This window comes from Amblyomma maculatum, chromosome 9, assembly GCF_055883805.1.
Source record: "Amblyomma maculatum isolate TAMU_Amacu chromosome 9, ASM5588380v1, whole genome shotgun sequence".
In the NCBI taxonomy this organism is placed as follows: domain Eukaryota; kingdom Metazoa; phylum Arthropoda; class Arachnida; order Ixodida; family Ixodidae; genus Amblyomma; species Amblyomma maculatum.
The window spans coordinates 71,994,945-72,017,425 of NC_139352.1; the positions used below are offsets into that span (position 1 = coordinate 71,994,945).

The window sequence follows — 22,481 nt, forward strand, 5'->3', positions numbered from 1 at the left end:
CATTACAAAAGGGACAAAAGGCACAAAAGGCATGCAAAACCTAACCGGAAGTTTGCTAGCGCTGTCCGGTACGAGAGCGGCGGCCGGCCGCAGCAAGCGCAGCAAACGCGCGGACGGAATCGACGGAATCCGGTTCCGGTGGTCGGCTAATGAACGGGATGATGCAGTGGCGGGAGGAGGTTTGTCGTTGCGTGCACTGATCTTGGATCCGGCGTTTCGGAACTCGAAACTATGCGCATGTAAGGCATGTTTAACAGTTGCTTTTACTGACATGTGAGCAGGCATCGGTACAACTCAGAGTGACTTTAAAGCTGTAAGTGTGACGAGGTAGCACCGGCTGTGCAGTCTCAAAAACTATATTATTTTCACGCTCAGCTGTCATTGCAAGGCGCTTGGTCTTACTTTGTTTGAGAGATGACTCTTTATAATAGTGTGCCTCGCGGACACGTCGCCCACGTGTTTGTGCGCACAATATGCTTGTCCGTTTTATAAATGTGTTGACGATGTTATGAGTGCAGTCACGCGCTGTCAAACAACCAAGAATTGTAGTTTCTTTGCTGTGTTTCGTTTAAAGTGCAGTTACAGCCTGAAGCAGCCGTCTCTCAGTGCAACTAGCTTCCGAAACTTAGTTTCTTTTTAATTTTTGCCATCATTATTAACGCAAGGTTTCAATTGCGGCTTGCAGGGGCGAAGACTTCGTCTCGTGATCAGACAGCATTCGCCGAGCTGGTCGTCGCAATTATTCGTACGTCATGAGCAAAACGAGCAAGACGATGTTGGCCTTCTTGAAAAGGCGCGTTGAGGCCAATCAGGGAATTATGATTTCTCTGCTGCCTGGGCACCTTTCCCAGCTACCGGCAGAAGTGCGAGCGAGCTGCGGCGCCAACGAGCCTGCAATTCGAAAGTTCATGGAAAAGCACCCCGAGGTTTTCGTAATTGACAACACCGGCCGAGTTTTTACGCGCCCAGAAGAGAAGATTTCGCCGACAGCAGCTCAAGAGCCTTGTGCTGAAGATGATATCACAGCACTGTTTGATGCGCACGGCAAAGTGCTGCGCATTTTTAACGTGTTTGGGTTCATTTCGGTGGCGCACCCGGTCAAAACAACTGTTTATTTCTCCGTAAAGGAGTTCGAAAAAGGCAAGTACGGCAGTCTGCTGGACTGCGGCCTTGCTGAAGGCGACAGTGTAGTTTTCGATGCAACAAAAAGTGTTGGACACAAAGCTGCATTCAAAGCGACGTGCGTTAGCCGCATCCACTCCAAAGCTGATTGTTCTGCTTCCAAGTCTCAGCCTGCCGAGGAACAGCCAGAAGATGAGGAAGACAGGCTGAATGACCAGCGTGGAATAATACACAGTGTAAAGCCAGGCTATGGCTTTATCATTTTTGGACCCAAAAAAAAGAACTGTGCATTTTTCCACGGCAGTGTCGTAGACAAGGCAGTGGCCAGGAATAGCAGAAATTTGACGGAATTTCTTACTGTGGGGGACAAAGTTCATTTTGATGCTAGACCAGATGATAAACCCAGCAAATGGGTCAAATGGAAAGCCACTAAGGTCTGGCGTGTTCCCACACCAGTGAACAGTGCTTGCAATTCAGATGTCGACAGTGGAGATGAAGTGTTCATGTCAGAAGACGAGAATGAAATCCAAGATTTACTCAATGGTGACAGTGAACAGGAATCATCTGATGTAGATGTTGAAGACTACCCTGTTGGAAGACCAGATTGGGAAGATCCACCACGAAGACCTCATCAGGGTGATGAGCCTTGTGGGGCGAAAGCCCTACTAGATTGGACTTCTCGAACAAAACTGTCCGGAATGAAAGGCTTTTTCATGCCCCAGACAGAGAAGACTGGGCTTGTCTTACAGCTTGACACTGCTGTCAGCATACACGTGGTGATCACCACTGTGTACCAAATGGGCAGGCAAATCAAATCCTTCAGTGAGCTTGGTCAGGACTCATCTAAGCATGGAGTGGAGGTCTTCTTTGACGCTGTTGAAGATGATGACATGTGGGTGGCAACGCTTGTATGGACTGGTGAACGGCCTGCCAAGCTGCATGTCAATCATAGTGAACACATTTTCAATAGTGTTCTTGCTCTGGTGAAAGTAGAAGCTCTTTCTTGCGAACGTAGCGACAGGGCCGTAGCACGTCCACTTTCGGGACAGTCTGGAGAGGAGCCAGCGATCACAATTTTTCCCAATGGAAAGGGGATTGTGACAGAGGTACTTTCGGACACCGCGGTGGCTAATGTGCAGGAGCCCGACGGGGTCAGACAACTCAAATTTGTATGTTTCTATAAGGATGGCTCAGGACATAATGGGCATTTAAACAAAGTTCTGCAGACAGGCGACGTTGTCTCTGTTGATTACATGGTCGGTACATTCTGTGGCAAAGATTACGTCCACTGCGGCCTGGTCTGGCAAGGACGCAAGCCATCCGATGCAGCCCAGCTGTGTCCAGAAGACTTCATGAAACAGATACGCACAAGGCCAGCCCAAAGGAGTGCTTGCTCATCAGCCAATGGCCAGATGTCGTAAGTGCTGTTGGTTTTGCAGTAGTCACACTTTGCTAATGTGCATTCTGAAGGGGAAAAAAGCAGGAATGATGAGAAAATGAGGTATCAGATGTGAAAACCTGCTAAAGCAGTTGGTTTTAATCTTCATGATTAGGTTTGATGACCTTACTCTAATAATGAATGCTGTTACTCTAATACAAAGATGCTGTGCACGCACAGCCGAGCTTAGCCTCCCAAGAGAAAAGAAAAGAATGTGCAGTTGCGATGACAAGAAATTCGAACAATCGAGGGCATATACGTTATGCCGTTCAGACTTTTTATTTTTTACCCCCGCACTTTCTGAGAGATTTTAATTCTTCGTGGTGTTTGGGAATTGCAGCGTTTTAAGAAGTGATCAGTCAGGTAGGGAAACAAGGGGACAGCAAGGCACTGCACTTCACTGTTGAATACGAGATTGCTGGTTCCGTATATTAGTCACTAAGCGGCTGAAATCACTCTGAAGCCTTTCAGAAAATTGTTACATATGGCAAATGAGGCAGCTAGAAGCAAAAATAAATTGACCCTGAGATTTGGTTTTCTTTGTTCAGTAGCTCTGTATTTAAGATATTGACAAGGCATCTGACTCTTTGCAATACATGGTGGCGCCGCAGTTCCAGCCCTGCTGCTGTCTCCCCTAAAAAGCAAGAGAATGACATGCTCTTGCCGTCGGACAAGCCTTACTTGGATCCACTTCTGCCAGGGGTTCAAGCCACGGGTAAGGAAACCCGTGCACAGCTTTGAGTGCACTGTTGCCACCAGCCTGAACAGGTTTACTCCCTCTGGAAGAACAAGTTGCTAGTCAAGGGACAGTGAAAAGTGTCCGTTGCTAAAGAAACAAGACACACGATTGTGACGGGGTGCCTTGTTCCTCCAGCAATATGCAGCTGTTAACTGCGTTTCACTGCTCTCTACTAGTTTCAAGTGTTAACGTGCTAGAAGGGCTTTTAACTTGATGCTTATATATTGACCTTGGTAGGCGTTTGCTAATACCCTGGTTTCGTTTTTGCAATAAATTCTCTCTGATTGTAGTTGATCTACAATTTAGGATAACAAAATGACTAAGCTTGTTCTTTCCGGTGGGGTCTTCATTCTCTTCTTTATTTGTGTGCTGATTTCTGCTTCATTACTGTGCATCAACGGGACCCAGCTGACACTTTAGTCTTCTATGATTTGTGTCCCTAAGCATTCCCTTGTTTTACCCTTGGCACAGTGACTGGGACATTCAGCTGTCAAGCCCAGGGCTGTATGGTTAAATTCCTGCTATTGCAGCCATGTCTAAATGGACACAGAAATGCATCTCTTGTGCTGTGAAGTGATTTTCCTGTAAAACCCTACAATGTCTTGTCCCCTTTTTCTTGTTTTTATGAAAATATCCGCTAAAATTCTTGCTGACTTTTTTTTTTTTTCTTTTTGCTACCAAAAACAGACCACCACTTCTCTGCTCTCAATGCCTCCTACCCACAATTTCAATTTTTTGGAAAAACTCTAGTACTGTTTGTTACCAGCTCATGCTGAAGAATTGCAGGAGGTCTAAGTTAATCCAGCGTCCTACACTATGGTGGCTTTAATGGGGTTGCAACATTAAAGGCAACTCCAGTGTGCGTTCTGCCTTCACTAATTTTACTCAGATTTCCACTCTTCGCAAACTTCTGATCTCTTGTGCAGTTTTTTGTGTCTAGTGGCACTTTAACATTATAATATTCTAATTTAAAATTAATTAATATTCAATATTTAGTTTTAATATTCTCCTTTTTTTGTGGCTTCAATCAGAGAGATTTCTGCGGGCAAGGTTGCTAGCTTAATGTTACGTGCGGTTGTCGATATTTGCTTCTGCATTTGATAGACAAAATTTAAACATGCTTTTAGTCATTTCAGACAGCCCGTATGGCCGAAAAATATGCGACCATCAAGGCTACATTCGAAACCAAAACTTGTGTGTATGATGATAAACCGAAAGACATTCACCTAATTAAGTGTAGGTATCCAGTGAAAAGTGAAACAAATAAATACCCCTTCCTTTCCCCACATCTTAAAAAAAAAATATTATTTAAAGGCGCTATCGCGTCTACTCGTAAAGTGAAGCTAGAGTGTTACCCCGCCGGGGTGGCACAGTGGTAAAGGCGCTCGGCTACTGTTCCCAAGGATGTGGGATCGAATCCCGGCCTCAGTGGCTGCTTTTCGATGGAGGTGAAAAGCAAGGCACCCGTGTGCTGTGCGATGTCTGTGTACTTTAAGGAATCCCAGGTGGTTGAAATTTCCGGAGACCTCCACTACGGCGTCTCTCATAGCCTGACTCGCTTTGGGACGTTAAACCCCACTAACCTAACCAAAGCTAGTGCGTCCCCCTGACTCAAACCATATACAAACTTGCTAAGCCATGCAGGACTACGCTTTACAGCGCTTTCGCTCGAATGCCTTTTTTAAGTCACGCTTAAACCCCCCACATGGTGTTTTGAGTAACAAATCTTCGCAGCTATCTGATACCAGCAAACCATGTCAAGACATGCCCATTTGTTTGCTTGATGTGATGACAAAAAAAAATGAAAAAAATGCACTTTTAAACTCGCAAATGTGCAAGCTTAACATATCCTCCGTTAGTTAAAGAAATTTGCTGTCAGAGGATTGCAAATCTGAAAAATTGAATTTTTTCCTTTTTTTGACAGAACAATCTCGCACTGCACAAACAGTGCAAAAAAGGAAAGTGACACTTTTTACAACCGCATACATGCAGTATTCATGGCAAACAATTTGTTCTCCATGCAAATGACTTATTGATTGCATATTTATCTGATTAGGTGAGCGGCTGGGTTTTTTTTACGGTTTTGCTATCACACGCAACTACTGCTTGGGACTCTTTACGGCCGTTTAGGCATGGGATTTGGTGCTTTGTGCTAGTGGGAAAGATTGCCAATCGCTTTTACCTCACTGACTCCTTAGTGCGGGTCATTATTGTCGGGTTTCTTCGCTATGTTGTGGGCCCTGCTTGACCAGAACGGTTAATTTGCTGACACTTGTAGCTGGCAACATCACATCTTGCCAGAGTCATTTGCTGAGGCAAAAGCCAGCCTTCTTAGTCTTTTTTTTTTTTGTCTCAAAACGTGACATCAAGTTTGCTGTTCTGTTGCAAGAACTTTCATGTCTAATGCCCCTTTCAGTGGCCTGATGTTCAAGTTCAGACGATCAGGTTTTCACATAGATATAATTCGAACTCATAAGTTACCTTTCCCTATGAGGTTACCATTGTTCAACTCATTGGTTATCGTTATAACGAAGAAAAACCAAAACGAACGAGAGACGACATGCTCTCATCGTTTAAACTGACAAGCACTTGTGTCACCTGTTGATTTTCTTGTTCCAAATTCTCCCGCTGCTTGTTGTAATTTGCTTTATGCTTCACGAAGAAGAAAAAGCAGTCTCATTGCCATTTTCATGGTACTGTATTGCCACTGCTGCGCACGGTCATTTCAGATGTTTGGGGGCTGGAGTGTGCACAAGTTATGCTCATTGAGGTTTCATGTTCCAGGAGTCACCATGCCAATGGAGTCTGGCGTGCGCAGTCTAAATGTAAGCTTGCATCGCCCTACTGCTTCTTGAGCTAAAGCCTCCTATCTTTTACACTGTCCTTTGCCAGTCACTCTTGCTGGAAACTTTTTGCCTTTACCTCCATCTTTGCACATGTACTCAACACATAGTTCTTTCCTCTTGCTTTGGTGTTCATCTCTCTTTTTTTTTAAACACTGACCCAAGCTATGCTTTTTGCCTGTAGCTGGATGTAGCTTGAAGGGCCACTGACCAGATTATGGAAAAAACTAGCCCAGCGCTTTTATCATGTCTTGAAGATAGTTTCGGCAAAACATTACACTGATGCATGCCCCGAAGAGCAGCAGAAATTCAAATCAAAACCCCGTCACCCTTCCTTTCAAAAAGCCGAACCAGCAGAAATGGCATCCATGGATTCATCTCGCTGACTGACGGGTCATCCACTTGTGTATGCTTTTTTGATGGCTGTCATGAAGCGAGTGCCGAGAATCTCAGGCGCCACATATTGTTGCCTCACTGCGGCAGGATTGTTGTTGTATTTACTTGTTGCACCATTCTTTCCAAATGTACTACATACACGGTAGTATCTTGTAGCAAGGGTTATTTTCTAAGCTGAACTTGTTTCGTGGTGCACTGGTTTTCACACTTAATAGAAAAATTCGACCCTGCATGTAAGTGAAAGAAAAAAAAATGCAGAAAGAAATACCTCACGAGGCAGGGCCATGACTCCATGCCTCTCGCCAACATCAGAGGAGGGGAATTTCACGTGCGGAGGCTAGTCGACTGGGTAGGAGAGTGGAAAACCTTGGAAAGGGGACAGCTAGAGAGAGCCCAGCAGAAGTATGTTTGAGCGATGCCTGTTATTGATTAATATTTTAAAAAATTTTAAGGCTATGCGTTCCAGGGATTGATGCCTTACAGTCTCCAAAGTGTCATTAAAAAAGAAATTCTGCATGCTGTGCGCAAAGCACTCTGTGTTTCAGTCGTGTTCATAATATTTACCTTTTACTGTGTATAAGCTTGCAACGTGTTGTTTCTTTACTTATTCGTTTATTTATTTATTTCCTCACTAAGGTCTTCCTACCGAGCCATTTAAGGTGACAAGGGGGGTTGGAGTTTAGTGAGCTGCCTCAGTAGCTTAATGCTAGCCTGTGCACACTGAGCACTTCTGTCTGTTCTTTCTCTCACAGGAGCCCATTGTCCAGTCAAAAAAGAAACATGGCGTCGCGAGGGCTTCGTCTGCAGAGCCTTCAGTCACGGTATATTCAAATGCTAAGGGAACCATCACGCAAGTCCTCGACTGTTTGTCCACGGTCCTGGTCAAAGAGGCGGATACCACGCGGAAGATAGAGTTTTCCGTCGACTGCTTCTACAGGGACGGTGCCATCGTCATCACAGACGACCTTAACGAGGTTCTTGGCATTGGAGACAAGGTCTCTCTCGACTACATGGTGGGCGACACAGGTCGTAAAGAGGTCGTTTTCTGCGACCTTGTATGGCAGGGCAAGAGGCCGTGCAATGTACAGTGCCTCAGCCCAGAGGACTTTGCCAAGGAACTCGACATTACACAGCCGTCTGCTGGTGTCACAGTGTCCGTCGACGACCTTTGCAGGTAGGTTTCAAGGACCATTTCTGTGGCACCGCCCGGTGCCAGTGTGGTATTGAATTTGCGTGGCTGTGGGTGGCGGCCGTAAATTCTTTCATCGCTTCATTTTAAAGGAATAGAGATGGCAAATTTTCATCTTGTAATCTGTTCATGGAATGAAGCAGCACACATGATCGAACATTAATAGCCACATCGAATGCACTAGAAATTAGTTTCGGTCTTGATTTCAACCACCGAAAGATGGCCATGACGTCATAGATGTGCTGAGGTCATGTCAGGTGCACAAAAACTGCAATATTAATTGCTGCTTTGTTTGTTTCAATTCGTGCCAGTGTAATTACGCAAGCCCGCCCAAAAGTAAACAGCCAAAAATGTGAATAAGCAGTAATAATGTATCATTTTTCTTAATCTTTCACTTACCAAAGTGCATCTATGATCTCACAGCCATCGTTCAGCAACTAGAACCAAAACCGATACTGCGCGTAAAAAAGAAAATTATATTGCCGCATTACTAATCACTCTCGTGGCGCCATCATGCAGCCAGACTAGATTACCGACATTTTAGCTGGCCTTAACCACGCTAGTGATCCCGGCCTTCGTCGTCTTTTCTCTCTCTCGAGCTCCCTCCAGCCTTGCCGCGTCACTGTGAATAAACCCATCTTCTAACCTTCGGGCAGTTTGATGGTGACATTTGGTGGAGCCGCCGGGTATCGTCCCATGTACGCTAACTTCGAAGGCACCTTTGAAGGCAGTTCCGAGCGCGTGGATACAACACCTGTCCACAAGGCGAGTCGTCGTCTGCGAGGCCTACAGCCTGAGTTCAGCGCCGTGAGACTCACACCTCCAAGAGCCATGACGTCTAACTAGGGTAGTCATCCTCCTCAGCAAGCTGCAGCGGTGCCGCCGTTTGTCCTACACACACCTCAGTCACCACCTTCGTTTCATGGTGATAGGTTCGAGGATGTTGAAGACTGTTGGCCAGTTTCAACCGTGTAGTGGGCTTCAACCAGTGGGACGGTGAGCGCAAGCTGCAAAACGTCTACTTCGTATTGCTGGACTCGGCCAAAACGTGGTACAAGAACTACGAAACTTTTTTTACCACCTGGGAAGCTTTTCGCCGAGAGTTGTTGGTGACATTTTATACCGACGAGAGGAAAGAGAGAGCCGAACTCGCCCTGCACTCAAGATCTCAGCAGCCAAATGAAAGTGTTGCCATGTTTATTGAAGACATGACGCGACTTTTCAGTCGGGCTGATCATGTTTGTTGGGATCGATGAAGCCCTTGCTAAGTTCCAATTCGGGGCACTCCAAATTAGTGAAGAATGGGATGATCAACACATGCTTGTTAAATGCGTTGAAGAAATCTTGCTGCCACGGCATGGGCAACAGTTTTGAAAGGCAATTGACAAGAATTGCGAAGGCCGGTTATCGAGAGTCTGTTATTAATGAGACCAGTTGCCGGTTACGTCTGAAGAGCCTTAAAAGAACGCTCAGACAGAAATCCCTACCCAGCATGGGTGAGAAGATGAGGAAAGTTGTGGTGGTACCGTATGTGCACAGAATTTCACATGGCCTGTGGTGTTGATGTCGCATTGACCGCCCCGCTCAAGATGAAGAGGATTTGCCCGGCTATTCAAAGGGAAAGAGAATCGAAGAAGCAAGAATGTGGGGTGAAACATAGAGACCCATTTGTTAGATGCAAGACTGGTATTGTGTATAGGTTTCCACTCTCTGTGGAGCCTGTTATATGGGACAAACAGGACGCTGTATTAACCAGAGACTACTGGAACACTGGAACAACTTGGAAAGTGGCGAGGACAAAACATTTCTGGTCTCACATTGCCATTCCAGTTAAACAATGAAGAAGGAGCAGTGTAGTACTCCTATGTTTGACCAGGTTAGGATTTTGTATCGCCGCAAAGAAAAGTTGACGAGAGAAATAGTTGAAGCATATTTTATTTCAAGAGACAATAAGTGTGTCAGCAAGACTTCTCTTGCTCTTTCAAGCAAAGAGACTTCTTTTTTGAGTGACTTTTTGTGTAGCGGGTGAACCCAGGGGTTGCTTCACATGATTGCTTCGTTTTCGTCATATTAGTTTTTATCTGGGCCTTAGGCTGAGTTGTGAGTCAGCGCTTGTCCTGTGGCTTCCTTTTATCTTGTCCTGTGTCTTCCTGTTCACGCTGTTTAAATTAGCAATAGCTATGTACAGTTTTTAAAGAGTTCTATAGGAAACAACGTATGTACAGGTATGTACATAAGCCCCATTAACAGTCCTGGGTTGCCAAATGCCCATGCAAGGCCTACGGTAAATGGCGAACTATGTCAGAAGATCTTGCTTTGTTTCTGCAAAGTGGTCGTGGTGGGCTATGAGCCGGATGTGACAGCGGAGCTAAGTCAGTCACGGAACTGTATAGTCATTCCTTGAATTGGAGCGGCAGTATGCGTGGGCGACATGCTCAGAAACTGCGGTGCTTGCTGATTTACTCGACCTTAGTAGATGGGGTGTCGCATAGGAGGCAGGACAGCACACACGGTAGCTGTCGCAAGCATGGGTGCTTCCTCACTGCGTATCTTGTAGGGCAGGTGTGGCGACAGGTGAAACCTCTTACGACGCAGTTGATTGTACTGTCCCATAGTGATAAATGTGGTTGTGCTCCGTAAGGACTGAGCTCGCTGCATAGAAAATATGACTGCCTGGCTACTTCAATCGGCTACGATATGTGTTCTGAACTTCTTTATGTGCAGTGGATGGAAGGAGGAGAGCCTCCCAGGGGACACCGTGGCAGCTCCAGAGCAGCAACGACCTGTTGGTGAAGACAGTATGCCCGAACTGGGAATGAACATGCCTTTGCCAAAGCTATCCCCCAAGCAAGCTACGAAAAACATTGAGCAGCCTCCGGTGCTAGCAGGTTAGGCCTAGTCAGTTTTCTCGGGGTTTTCCTGCTACAGTGTGTCCAGTGTACACCTTGCTTGAGAGATGAACAGCTCAAAGACCGTACTAATAATTTCGCCTATTCTGTTCCTTGCAGAGTCCATCAATAGTCCCCGTCCTGTTGTATCTGGCATTGATGTAAGTTGTGATTTGCATGTCAGATGTCCTTTTGTCCCTGGCAGCTGCTATTGCAGAGGTTGCAGAATTTGACCTTGAGTTAGCAGAAAGTTTGGGGAAAAGCCTTAAAGAAGAAAAAAAAAAACTATCCACATCCTCGCTGATATTAGGGATATCTGTCGCTGAGGGCAATCTCCGCTTGTAGCCTAGTTTTGGAGCTAACTCATATAGTAAATATACCCGAATTTTGATTTTAGGACTGTCACTAGTAGCACTATCCCCAATGTCGCCCTGCTATGGTAGCTTAGTGGTTAGGGAGCTGGACAACTGAACCAAGAGACCTGAGTTTGATCCTGACTGCATTCTGGCGGAGGCTAGATGCAAGGCATGAGTGTACTGTGTAAACGTTTTGTAAAGGTTACACAATGCTTGCAGAGAGCTTATTTAAAGAGCTAAATCTAAATTCCTGGGATTACTCTTGGTAAAGTATCTGAGGCAGACGAATAATTTTCCTAGATTACGTGGTGCTTGCAGAGAGCTTATTTAGAGAGCTAAATCTAAAATGTGAAAGCACTTTTTCTCCATATTCGTATTTCATATTTAAAAATTTCAATATTTGCACACCTCTACTTACTTTCTATATGTTTTCAGAATGTATGATCAATTTAAAGGGATCCTAAAAAGATAATTATGGGTATAGTATACTCTAAAGTGACAGATCTGTAGAGGTAGTCTCTGTGAGCGCACTATTTAAAAGTTCTGCGTACACACTGCAATTTATGATTTAAAAAAAAAAAATACTGAAGGCGTTTGAACTTCCTAAGAATGTGAAGGCAGAAGCTTATTTGAATTTGATGCGGAGCTTTGTGTTGTGCCTTCCACCGATTTCCTGTTCAACTTTCTGGTAGGCACATCTTCCTGATGGTGGTTGTGATGAGCTGCATTTCGAACTTCTCTAGCCTCTTCTGTTGTGGTGTACTTTCTCAGTTTTTCCGGCCCACGACTAAGGCCTGGTGTGTCATCACCCATAGCGCAGGGAAAAGAATCTTGCGCGGCAACGTATGCAAGAAAGGGGCAAGCATGCTGCCGCTTGCCCCTGTTTCCGAAACGTTCCATGGGTGCTCTCTTTAAAATTTCTTCCCCTCCTTCTCCTAAGCGCCACTGTTGCCTATGCATTATTTTAGCGTTAGTAACTGTCTTCTTTATGCCCCCTTGAAATCATCTATTTTGTGAGATTGAGATAGTCTAATACCGCTGTCACACGGGCATTTCGAAGGCCCTCGAACCGACTGTCTATCGACTCGAAGGCCTTCCAAAGCTGTCACATGGCCGTTTTCAGTGGCCAGTTCGTCGATAGTCTATCGAGTCAACGGAGCAGCTCAGAACTCTGTCGAGATCCCCGAAGGCCTTCGAATGTCGCGCAAGGTTGCTAGCGTTGACTCGAGGAGCGTCACGCACACACGTGCATAATGCGTTTACGATACAAAAACATAGCCAAGTGCTATTATTTTATATCTTTAATTTATGCGGTAAAATATTAATGTCCGTAATAATTTTAAAATAGCATCGCTCTTTTTTAAGGCGTGCGTTTATGTACTCTCTACCACTGTAACCTGTGCTGCTGAGAAAAGCAAACACAATGAAAAGCACAGTCATATGAATGTCAACACGTTAAAAAAAAAAGACTAAAAACAAAGTTGTCCTTGAATAACAACTAAACACCTGCAGTTACTAAAAAAAAATGGTAACAGTTATATTTTATTTTGCATTTATAGCGAGATTTTAGTTCTTTAAGCAAAACCGAAAGCAATGATAGTGGCGTCACAAAAGTTTGGCACCAAACACCAGAACTATTTCAACAGCCTTCAAGTTTTGCCATGTAGCAGCAGCACAACTCCTTCGAGTTCGCTCGCGATTGAAAATCTCGAAGGCTATCGACTCAATCACCTTTGAAAATGACCGTGTGACAGAGGTGTAACAGGTGTTAGTATAAAAGTTAGCTGAGGATTTGTAAATGCAAACTTTTAATACCCCAAAGTTATACAAGCTCTCCCTATTCATCACGAAAAATGTGAGAGCAGACATCGGATTTAAATCTTTGGTTAATCGTTTACCGATTCATTTCTGCCAGTCCGTACACATTCCCTCCGCCATCTTTTTGAGGGCACTGCACGACCTGGATCGGTGGCCAGGATCAGCAATAACTCATGCATGAAATGCTCAAGCTCGAGCTGCGTCTAAATGTCAAGCTAAGTATACTACTAGTCCTCACCCTCACCTTGCAAATCAAGTTACGCTTACTGTTTTCGGTGTTATCTAAGAGCATATGGTCTTTGGAGTCTGAATCTGTGTCACCGTCTAAAAGCAGCGAATGAATTACAGCAGCTATGAGGCTTCCCGTGATTTCGTGATTGATCTCAAAAGAAGCCACTAACAAGAATTTTTCTTGTTGCATATGTGTTTGTGAAGCTAGTGGGCAACTGTTTTTTCTGGCATAAAAACTGGAATCAAAAGTAGGAAACTCTTGACGCATATTTCAAGCTATTTTTATTAAATTTTTTATTTTTTTCATTTTCTGTTTGGCTTGTGGTTCACTGGCTTAAGAAGTAGATGGCTAGGGTAACTTTTTTTATTTAAGTAAAGTTTGTCTCATTATGTTGGGGAGCTGGCAAGAAGATATATCTCTTCATTTCCCTTTAAAGCAGTCTAAAGCAGCCTGAACAAGTTTCTTCCTAAAGCAGTTAAGGCAGTGTGATCATTGCATGCTTATGCTAATGGATTGAAAACAGCAGTTTAGGCAAGCAAAATTGAATTGCACTACTTGGTCCGGCCAAGCTCCATAGAAGTCCGTGTATGAAAAGCCCTTTAATTGAAATGCAGGTTGTTCCACCACGGATAATTCAAACTATGTGCGATCACGCATGGGCAGCCTGGCTTATGACCAGGGAAATGCCCCACAATAGGACAGTGAAGGATTTAAAAAAAATGCAGGTGACCATTGACACCTGTGTATTTTTTGTGTATTTCATCATCATCAGCCAGACTGTACCCACTGCAGGGCAAAGGCCTCTTCCATATTCCACCAATTAATCTGGTCCTGTGCTAGCTGCCATAAACTAATCCCTGCGAACTTCTTAAACTCATCCGCCCACCTAACATTCTGCTGCCCCCTGCTATACTTTCCTTCCCTTGGAATCCAAATTTTTCCCCTAAGCTACCATCGGTTGTCCTCTCTTTGTGCTATATGCCCTGCCCATGAGTATTTCTTCTTGATTTCCACTAGAATGTCGTTAACTCGAATTATTTCTCTAACCCACACTGCACGTTTCCTATCTCCATTTTGCTTTCCATAGTCCTGTGTGTTGTCGTCATCTCAAGTGGAACCCTTTTCTTACCGTGCTTACCGTGATGCAAGTGGTTGTTGTCAGTATTCTATAATTCAAAATTTTTTCCACTTCTTACAAATTCAAATTAGCGAGCTTTTACTGTGCAGCTCGAGGGGTGTTGCTTCTAAGCCCTGTAACTGGTCTTCTTGAAGCACTCCTGGAATGCCTAAACTCAAGAAAGATGAGGACAAGATATTTCGGGACTTTCAAGATTGTGAATGCTCCATTCTGAGTTTTGTGACTGGGCTTACAGGCAAGCCTCATTGGCTGCATATTTTTTGACAGAGACTGTGCATGTTACCGAACAGTGATATTTAGAAAAGAATGTGTTGTTGTTTTTTTGCGCAAAGTGTTTCTTGTTTCTCAATAACTGTAAAGCTCTGCTGGGTTCAGGATGAAGCGCTGCTTCGACTCATCAGGGCGGTTGTCGAGGAGTACCAAGCCAAGCTGCAAGAGGAATTGCAAAAGTGTGTTCGAGCGTGCATGGAGCATCCAAAGGTCATATTGGTCCACAGTGCTGCAACTCAGACCTACACGGAGGATGCTGCTAAGGCCTCAAGCTCTTGTGGGGACAAGACGCCTCCTTTTTTCAGCCCATGCGGCAGTCCAAGTAGGGAGTTGGATCCTCCACATATGTCCTCGCTGGCAGCGGACTCCACGGTTCTCCAGCTACAGAGATTTGCTCCTTTTCAGCCATTTGAAGCACCGAGTGCGGCACCTGGTGTGAACGCTTCTCTACATCCAGATGACGCTTCGGATCTACCAGCCGTCAACGGTACATCGGAAGGGACTGCCTTGATGCAAAGTGAGTCCGCATTGCATCTAGTCAAGACATCAGGAACGGCTGACATCATTTCTGAGCCGGCTGGAGATTTCGACATGCAGGCTGTCGACACGAAAAATGTGGCTACCGACGTCGTTCCACAGGCCATGGATTCATTGCCTAGGCCATGCGTGGAAGTCAAAGTGTCGCCATCACTTGAGCAAGTGAACAGTGAGTCTACATGTGTGAAAGCTTTTCAGAGTGAACTGGCTACAAACGATGCTGCCGCTGTACAGTCAGCAGACTCATATGTGCCATTGAAGAGCAGTAATGTTTCAGAACTCTCTGTAACGCCGAGAACTGAAGGCAACTGTGATGGTTCAGATGAACATTGTCGTGACGAAGACACCATGCAGCCCTCGGAAGCACTGCATGTACCAGATTGCGAGTTCGTTCCAATATCCGGCAATTTCGTTCTTGGCGCAGAAAGAACACTAAATGGACTGTCTCAAGCAGCTGACAAGGCTCCTGCAGGGGAGAGTGTCATTTCACAACCAACTGAACTTGAAAGCTTGTTGGTTCAAAACGCCACTTGTTCGCAGCCACCACGTGCATTAGATGCACCATGCGGAGGCATTGGCATTCACCTTGTCGAAGAGCTTGTTACAGCGCAGGCTGATGAAGTGCGCTCTCGTGTTCAGAACAATGGAGCAGCAGAGTCCTCAAAGACTGTACTTGCCTCGGATTGTCACATTGCTCCTCCATCAGAGGACGCTGTTTTTGAGGTAGAAAAGACATTGAACGAGCTGTCCATTAAGAATACCTTGCCTGATGCTCTTGTAAATGAGAGTGCTTTGCCACTAGTGGCACCTGAGAATTCAGTAGCTGAAGACTGCAGTACTTGTTCACAACCTGGAGCAGGTACATCGGAGGACACATCACAACCTGGAGCAGGCACATTGGAGGACACAATGTGCGGGGGTGCTAGCACCCACCGTTGTGGGGCGCTAGGTGCAGTTCATGCTGATGAAGGACCTGTGGAGCCTTTAGACACTGCTTTGGCACCAGAAGGCTGCAACTTGCACACTGCAAACTTGACGCAGGATTCAAAGACAGCGCTGTCTAGCAACTCTGGTTCAGGGTCATTAAATGTAATGGAGGTACCATTGAGCCAAGAGAAAGCACCCGTTGCTTCAGGTGCACCGGAAAGTGTGCCTGTTTGTCTTGCACCGTCCGAGATGCAGGAAACTGCTGAGCAGCCTGTGGGTGACATGTCCCCATAGCAGTGGGCTGTCTACGATTGGTGCTAGATCAACTGGTCAAGTGTGTGTGGTTTATTTCAGTTCATTTTGTTTCATGTGAAGGCAGTGACTTTCCTTTTTTGCCCATGTGTGTGTGTGCAGTTATTGGTTCAAACAGTAATAAAATGTTGCGTGTGAACCTTTAAATAAATTTGCAGAGCTGCAGTGTTGTGGGTTGTGTTTGTGACTGGCTCCTTGCAAGATACTTCCAGTATGTCAGAGAGAGTTGAACCAGTATATTTCTGGGGCCTGCATGCGGGCCCCAGAAATATACTAGGACGAGCGGTCTTGCACAGAAGGCGGTTGTATGAAATATTCTTTTTTTTTTCATGAGAACTGCCAGCATTTGATCAGCTGTCTGTTCGCTGGCCCAGTTCAGATCAGCAGTTCTCTAGTTTTGATCCTGATATCTCTAAAATAAATCATGGTACAAATATTTTCCATGTACACATGGAGTGGACCTAGGAAAAAAGAAATTTTGGCTTGATACAGCATACAAAGTAACAAAGAGATCAAGGGATGAAATACAATAAGCAAGAAATGGAAATATGGAGTAAAAATAAAGAGAACAGGAAGAACATATAGCACAATATTGTGTTAAAATACACATCTGACACATGGTAGAATCTAAGTTGTAATGCATGCATGTACACTGCATATCTGTGGTGTGCCCATGACTCATCGCTGTTTTCAGCGTGAAACTTATTAGGGCTATGGAATTGCTAAACTGTGTGCCATACTTCGGGCAGTATGTTTGAACATGCCACAGTTCTTTCTCTGAGGGCATATTAGTACTTTTAGCAAAAGATGTGCCAGGTTGTGAATGTAATTTACATCTCCTATATTTCCTTTCTGTATCGCTTAGCCAGCCTAACAACGTACTTTTCAGGAATTTTTGTAGTACTTTATATTATAACAGACATTTGGTACTGCACATATACCCTTCTTCTGTAGAATTAAATTTTACACAGGAGCGTACTGGTCACTGTTGCCATGCCCTACTTAGAGGGCTTTCAAGAAATACTAATCAAAAACATGGCAGCAAAACTCGCACCTTGCCAGCATCCAGGCCGCCATCAGAATTCTGAGACCTGACATGTTGCCAAGACAGATGGCGCCTCCGCATTATAGTGAAAACTGCGCTTCTGCGTCAATTTCTTAATGCCAAACGACCACAGAGGGCCACAGGCTGCTGCCACAGCTTATCCTTTAGGTCAACCGTGTCCCCCTAACTTTTTATCGCTACTTGTAGTTTGCCAAACTAGGTGGCCATAGTTGGGACATGAAATAAAGGGTTAAGCTTGCATGAGAGCAAGTGATGATGCCGGTTAATGATACCCGTGACACGAGAAAGTTTACTAACGACAACTTTAACATTATTGTCCTAGCTTAGCTGACTTAAAATTTACACCTAATGCAGCATTTTCTACAACCTCCACTGTTTTCAAATTTAATCAAGGTCAGATTACTTGCATTCATTTCCAACTGATTGATGTGTGGTCCTATTTGATTTGCCTTTTTTATCACTCACGACCCCTGGTTGACGAGAACGAGTGAGACATCGCCTGCATAAATAGCACTTTCTGGCATTCATTGACAATACCATTAGTATGCAAATTAATAAGCAGATGTCTAAGGATGATGCCTTGAAATACACCAACAGTTATTTCTTTTACCAATAATGCTAGTGACAAAGTGGTGCACAGGATCCCTGAAGCCTTAGTCAAAACAGTTTTTCCAAGAGTCTATTACGACGTGTAGGCAAAGGCACGCAATTGATTGATTGTAAGCACCTTTATTTACAGAGTCTTTTAGACCATTTGGGTGGGCCACCTAGTCCGGTAGTCCACTGGATATTGCTGTGCACTGGCCCTTCCCACCAGCCAGTGCTGACGGTCAGGATCATCACTGAGCAGAATAGTCTCTCACTGCTCTTCTGATGGGTTTGGAATGGGGTAAACTATGGGATTAAATTGGCACGTCCACGCCATGGGGTAGATGTTAGCTACCTTTCCACAGTGTGGGCATTGCGGAGAGTATAGTGTATGGTACGACTGGTGTAACCTAGCTGGTGTTGGGTATATGTTTGTTTGCAGTCTTGTAAGGGTGTTCTAACTTATTAAAAGATTTATGTGGTGTTGGGTATACTTTCCTGGCTGTTCTGTATGACGCGAGATTGTCAGCATACACTGCTGAAGCTATCTGGTCACAGCACCTTCAACGGTCATCAGGAGGAAACGCCCTGTATAGAAGAGCTTGGTCATACCTGTGGGCGGCTTCATCTCCTCCTGGTGTTTCCAGGTGACCAGAAACCCAGATGACTGAGGCTTGGCTGGGTGGATGTTTAGTCAGCAATGACATCCCTAACCTGTGAGTCAACCCGTTGCTAAAGTTGCAACAGGTGTTCTGGGAATCCGTGAGCACCACGGCATTGGAGTTGGACGCTATAGCTAATGCAATAGCTGCCTCCTCTGCGTCAGTGGGGTTAGACGTTTTCATTGACATGCAGTTCACCAGCAATCCTGAAGGCTTTGAGACTACAATAGTTGCCACTCCATTCTTTGGTCCTGCTGTGTCCATACGTAAGGTGTGCTGGGTTGCTTGTCCTATTTCTTCTGCAGGGTTTCTCCTCTTGGTTTTCTCATTTCGATGTCATATGCGGGATGCATACTTTGCAAAATCGGGTACACGTTGGTTCGTCTCCTCACATCGCTATCGGAGATTAACGTGGACCTTTTCGAGCAGTTCTCTGCCTGGTTTTGTGAGGGCGAGCCTGTTGAGTTGTGAGAGCCACTGTGCTTCCCACATCTCTTTTAGGGTATTATGTACTAGAGCCATGAGGTTTGCCATTGGCACGGAGTTCGGTAACCCTAGTGCTGTCTTGTAGGCTTTCCCAATCAATGTCTCCAACTTTCCGATTTCCGACCAGGAGATGTTAAGGAATGCCATTCCGTACATTATCCGCGAGATCACGAAAGCTTGCACTAAGTGAATGGTGCCCCTTTCCTTCATGCCATGGTCCTTATTTCTGGTACAATGTATCATCCGGAGGATTTGCTCGGTGGATGTAGTAAGCTTCTTCAGAGTGGTGATGTTTTGCTGTCCCTGTGGGATATACTGCCCTAGGATATTGATCTACATGGGTTTTTGGACTGGGTGATTGACATGAAAAGGAAATGACAAGAAGAATAAGGTTGGGATGGAGCGCATTTGGTAAGCACTAGCAGATTATGACTAGCAGCTTACCGGTATCGCTAAAGAGAAAAGTATATAACCGTTGCATCTTACCTGTACTCACCTATGGCGCTGAAACGTGGAGGCTAACCAAGAGAGTTCTATTTAAGTTGAGGACAACCCAGAGGGCTATGGAACGAAAAATGGTAGGGGTAACATTAAGAGATAGGAAACGGGCAGAGTGGGTCAGAGAAATAACTCAAGTTATTGACATTCTAGTGGAAATCAAGAAGAAATGGGCATGGGCAGGTCATGTAGTGCAAAGAGATGATAACCGATGCTCACTTAGGGTAACAAACTGGATTCTATGGGAAGGAAAGCGTAGCAGGGGCTGGCAGAAAGTTAGGTGGGCGGATGAGGTTAAGAAGTTTGCAGGGGTCAAGTGGATGCAGCTAGCACAGAACCGGGTTAATTGGAGAAATATGGGAGAGGCCTTCACTCTGCGGTGGGTATAGTCAGGCTGATGATGATGATGATTGCCTATATACAACATGATGTTCTGCATTAGGAGTGTCCTCAGGTTCATCAGGATGATCAGCTCAGGCTTTTCCGGCGCGCACTGGAGGCCTCCCTGGCGTACCGGTCCACCGTGTCTGCTGCTGCTTGAAGACACTTCTCGATCTCGGCGTCCTTCGCCAAGTTGCACCAGACAGTTATATAGTCTGCATACAATCAATGTGTTTGATGCCCGGAATTTCGGAGGCAAGGCCTGGTATAGGCCTTTAATAGCCAAATTGAACAAGAGGGGTGACAGTACCGCCTCTTGCAGAGTTCCTATCTAGGGCCTAGAGTGATGAAATCCGATTTTATTTCACCAAAGATTTTAGTGGCTTGCTTGGCTTATAAGAAGTTTTTAGTATAGTTGTAGGTTCTTGCGCCACAGAATGTAGAATGCTCCTTTCAAATTAAGTGGCAGGATGGCCTTTGTCTGCGATTTGAGAGGTGTCTCAAGGGGGTCTTTTTACAGGTAGAAGAGGACGTCCTGCATCGGCAGGTGAGGGCTGAAGCCGAATTGAGTGTTAGGTAGGAGGTTGTTGTCTTCTAAGTATTGACATGACCCTCTCTATGAGCGGCTCCAAACACGAGGTGAGCGATATCGGTCTTGAATGTTTGCTGGGCTTTTTAATGAACTTGACCTCGGTCGTCTTCCGGGATGTTGGTGTTCCTGTAGCCTGATTCTGCTCATTGAAACATTCCACCAACGAAGCGATGGTGTCATCGACTCGTCGCTGAGGTTAAATAAGAGCTTTGCTGTTATTTGATATGGACTATATGGGCTGCACTTTTTTTCATGGTCGCGATCTCTGGCTTTGATTTTTTATTTTGTAAGTTGTACAGCTTAAGATTCAGAAGCCCAGAATACCCTGGTTTTTTTTTTTTTGTTTGTTTGTTTGTTTGTTTTTCTGTTTATTGTCTTAGGCATAAGAAGAATGGTATGACGGATGAAGGCTATGGTCAAATAAATGAAAAAAGGTTGCCTGGTGCAATGAAGTCGAGGAGTGAACGATGGTGCGGTCCCTGCGTCCAAACGGCATGTGGGATTTTGGGGGGATCGAGAGGCCAGCTGCCACCAGGTGCCAGATCCAGCGCTGGACATTCGCACAGCAGGTGATGGGTGTCAGATTCTATATTTCTGGACTTGCAGATGAGGCACCCAGGGTGTGGATACAAATACCGAAATTGTGGCCACTTTCGAATCACTGCCAGTGACGACTCTGTGTTCGTATCCGGGTTGGTGTGTACGATCTTCGTGTGCCGGTCTTTAGTGGTCGACTCAATTGTTGCTAGTGGGGTCGATTAAGACATGCAGGAGCTTTCAAGACTTCAACACACAGCTTTCCCTGAATACCATCGCAGACGAATTCTAGTTCTGTCTGACCAAGAACATGGCGTAGGCATCTGCCTTTATTTTTGTTTGTCGTGGCTGTAGGGCTGTAGCAGCTGTAGGCGGCTATGGCAGAAAAAAAAAAAATTGAAACGCTTCACGCTTCACGAGGGGATATTGGAACGCACCCCGTTTCAAAAACCGAGCCCACTACGAAACCACGGTGTCCGAAACCGCGCAAAATTCTGCGAGCAGCGATCGGTCTACGGAAGGCACCACAATGCGCACCATAATGCTTCAAAAATAATATTTCGCTCTCTTCCTCCCTTCTCTCACGATGCTGGTCTCGTATCCACCGAAAAGTGTTTTTGTTGGGCCCTACGCAAAAAGCAACTAGCAACGCTGTAATTATGGCTATTTCACGCCGACGGGCCTCTTTGCATACTTTAGATAGAGAGTACTGTAATAAAATCTCCAAGGTATTGCAACATTAGGTATACCATTACGTGCAACCTGCATTACGATGTCAGGAATATGAGTATTTGAGTGAAACCAGCCTAAATATTTTTCAGCAATTTTGATAGAAAAACACCGTGTCAGTAAAAGCTTTGATTTTCTTTCAGGATATAAAAGCGCTCCTACAAGCCAGAGGAGTATCTGAAGGTCGGTCCGGATCCCGTGAGCTGCCTCTTCGTCATGTTCTTCGCAAAGATATAGGAATCTGTTGAATCACAACTTGACGGGAATATTTGACCGACTTTTTTTTTTCATCCGGATCCCCCTGCCCCTTCATCATGTCCTCAACAGGCATAGGCATATTTGATTGATATTGCTATTGTTTTTTAAATTCCACCGCGAAAAGCGAGTTGTTTCCAATACATTTAGGAAGCGTCGGTTCTCATTAAATTCTGCTTGTTGCTTATCCACGGCAACTTTCGAGGTGGTACAAAGAGCACTACGCTTTCACAACGCTTTTAAAATGGTCTCAAACGAAACGAAAGGTACTGCAGGCTTTGCACTATTTCATACAAATCCATATTTATTCATGGATCGGAACTTTGCGGTAACCAAACAGCGAGAAAGAGAGAGAGAGAAACACACAGAGCTCCAGGCGTGAAATATTCGCCCTAGGTGGGAAGCCTAGCCGTGGACCCGAGCCATCTCCCGAGTCCGGTCACCAGGCTACGCTGATCGTCCAGGATGGGGCTTGACAAAGA

At 45.1% G+C, this 22,481-nt stretch overlaps 1 protein-coding gene across 3 annotated transcripts; it reads left to right on the top strand.

Moving 5' to 3' along the window:
* The first annotated feature begins 77 nt into the window (after nucleotides 1-77).
* On the top strand, nucleotides 78-16,367 carry LOC146179383 (uncharacterized). 3 transcript variants are annotated; one of them, XM_084579012.1, is made up of 8 exons: nucleotides 78-179; nucleotides 686-2,539; nucleotides 3,172-3,275; nucleotides 6,084-6,124; nucleotides 7,291-7,712; nucleotides 10,452-10,615; nucleotides 10,736-10,776; nucleotides 14,535-16,367. In XM_084579012.1, exons 2-8 carry the CDS (start codon nucleotides 753-755, stop codon nucleotides 16,185-16,187), a joined length of 4,212 nt encoding a protein of 1,403 aa, XP_084435138.1. In that variant the 5' UTR covers nucleotides 78-179; nucleotides 686-752; the 3' UTR covers nucleotides 16,188-16,367. The 3 variants fall into 3 exon arrangements, with proteins under 3 accessions (XP_084435138.1, XP_084435136.1, XP_084435137.1); XM_084579010.1 differs by having other exon boundaries at nucleotides 102-239; XM_084579011.1 differs by having other exon boundaries at nucleotides 158-313.
* Nucleotides 16,368-22,481: the final 6,114 nt, after the last annotated feature.

Bases quoted from the DNA above. Each gene is read 5' to 3' on its own strand.
- LOC146179383 (XM_084579012.1), top strand. From the start codon at position 753: ATGAGCAAAACGAGCAAGACGATGTTGGCCTTCTTGAAAAGGCGCGTT. The intron at 6,125-7,290 runs GTAAGCTTGCAT...TTTCTCTCACAG, and splicing joins CTGGCGTGCGCAGTCTAAAT to GAGCCCATTGTCCAGTCAAA. The intron at 7,713-10,451 runs GTAGGTTTCAAG...CTTTATGTGCAG, and splicing joins TCCGTCGACGACCTTTGCAG to TGGATGGAAGGAGGAGAGCC.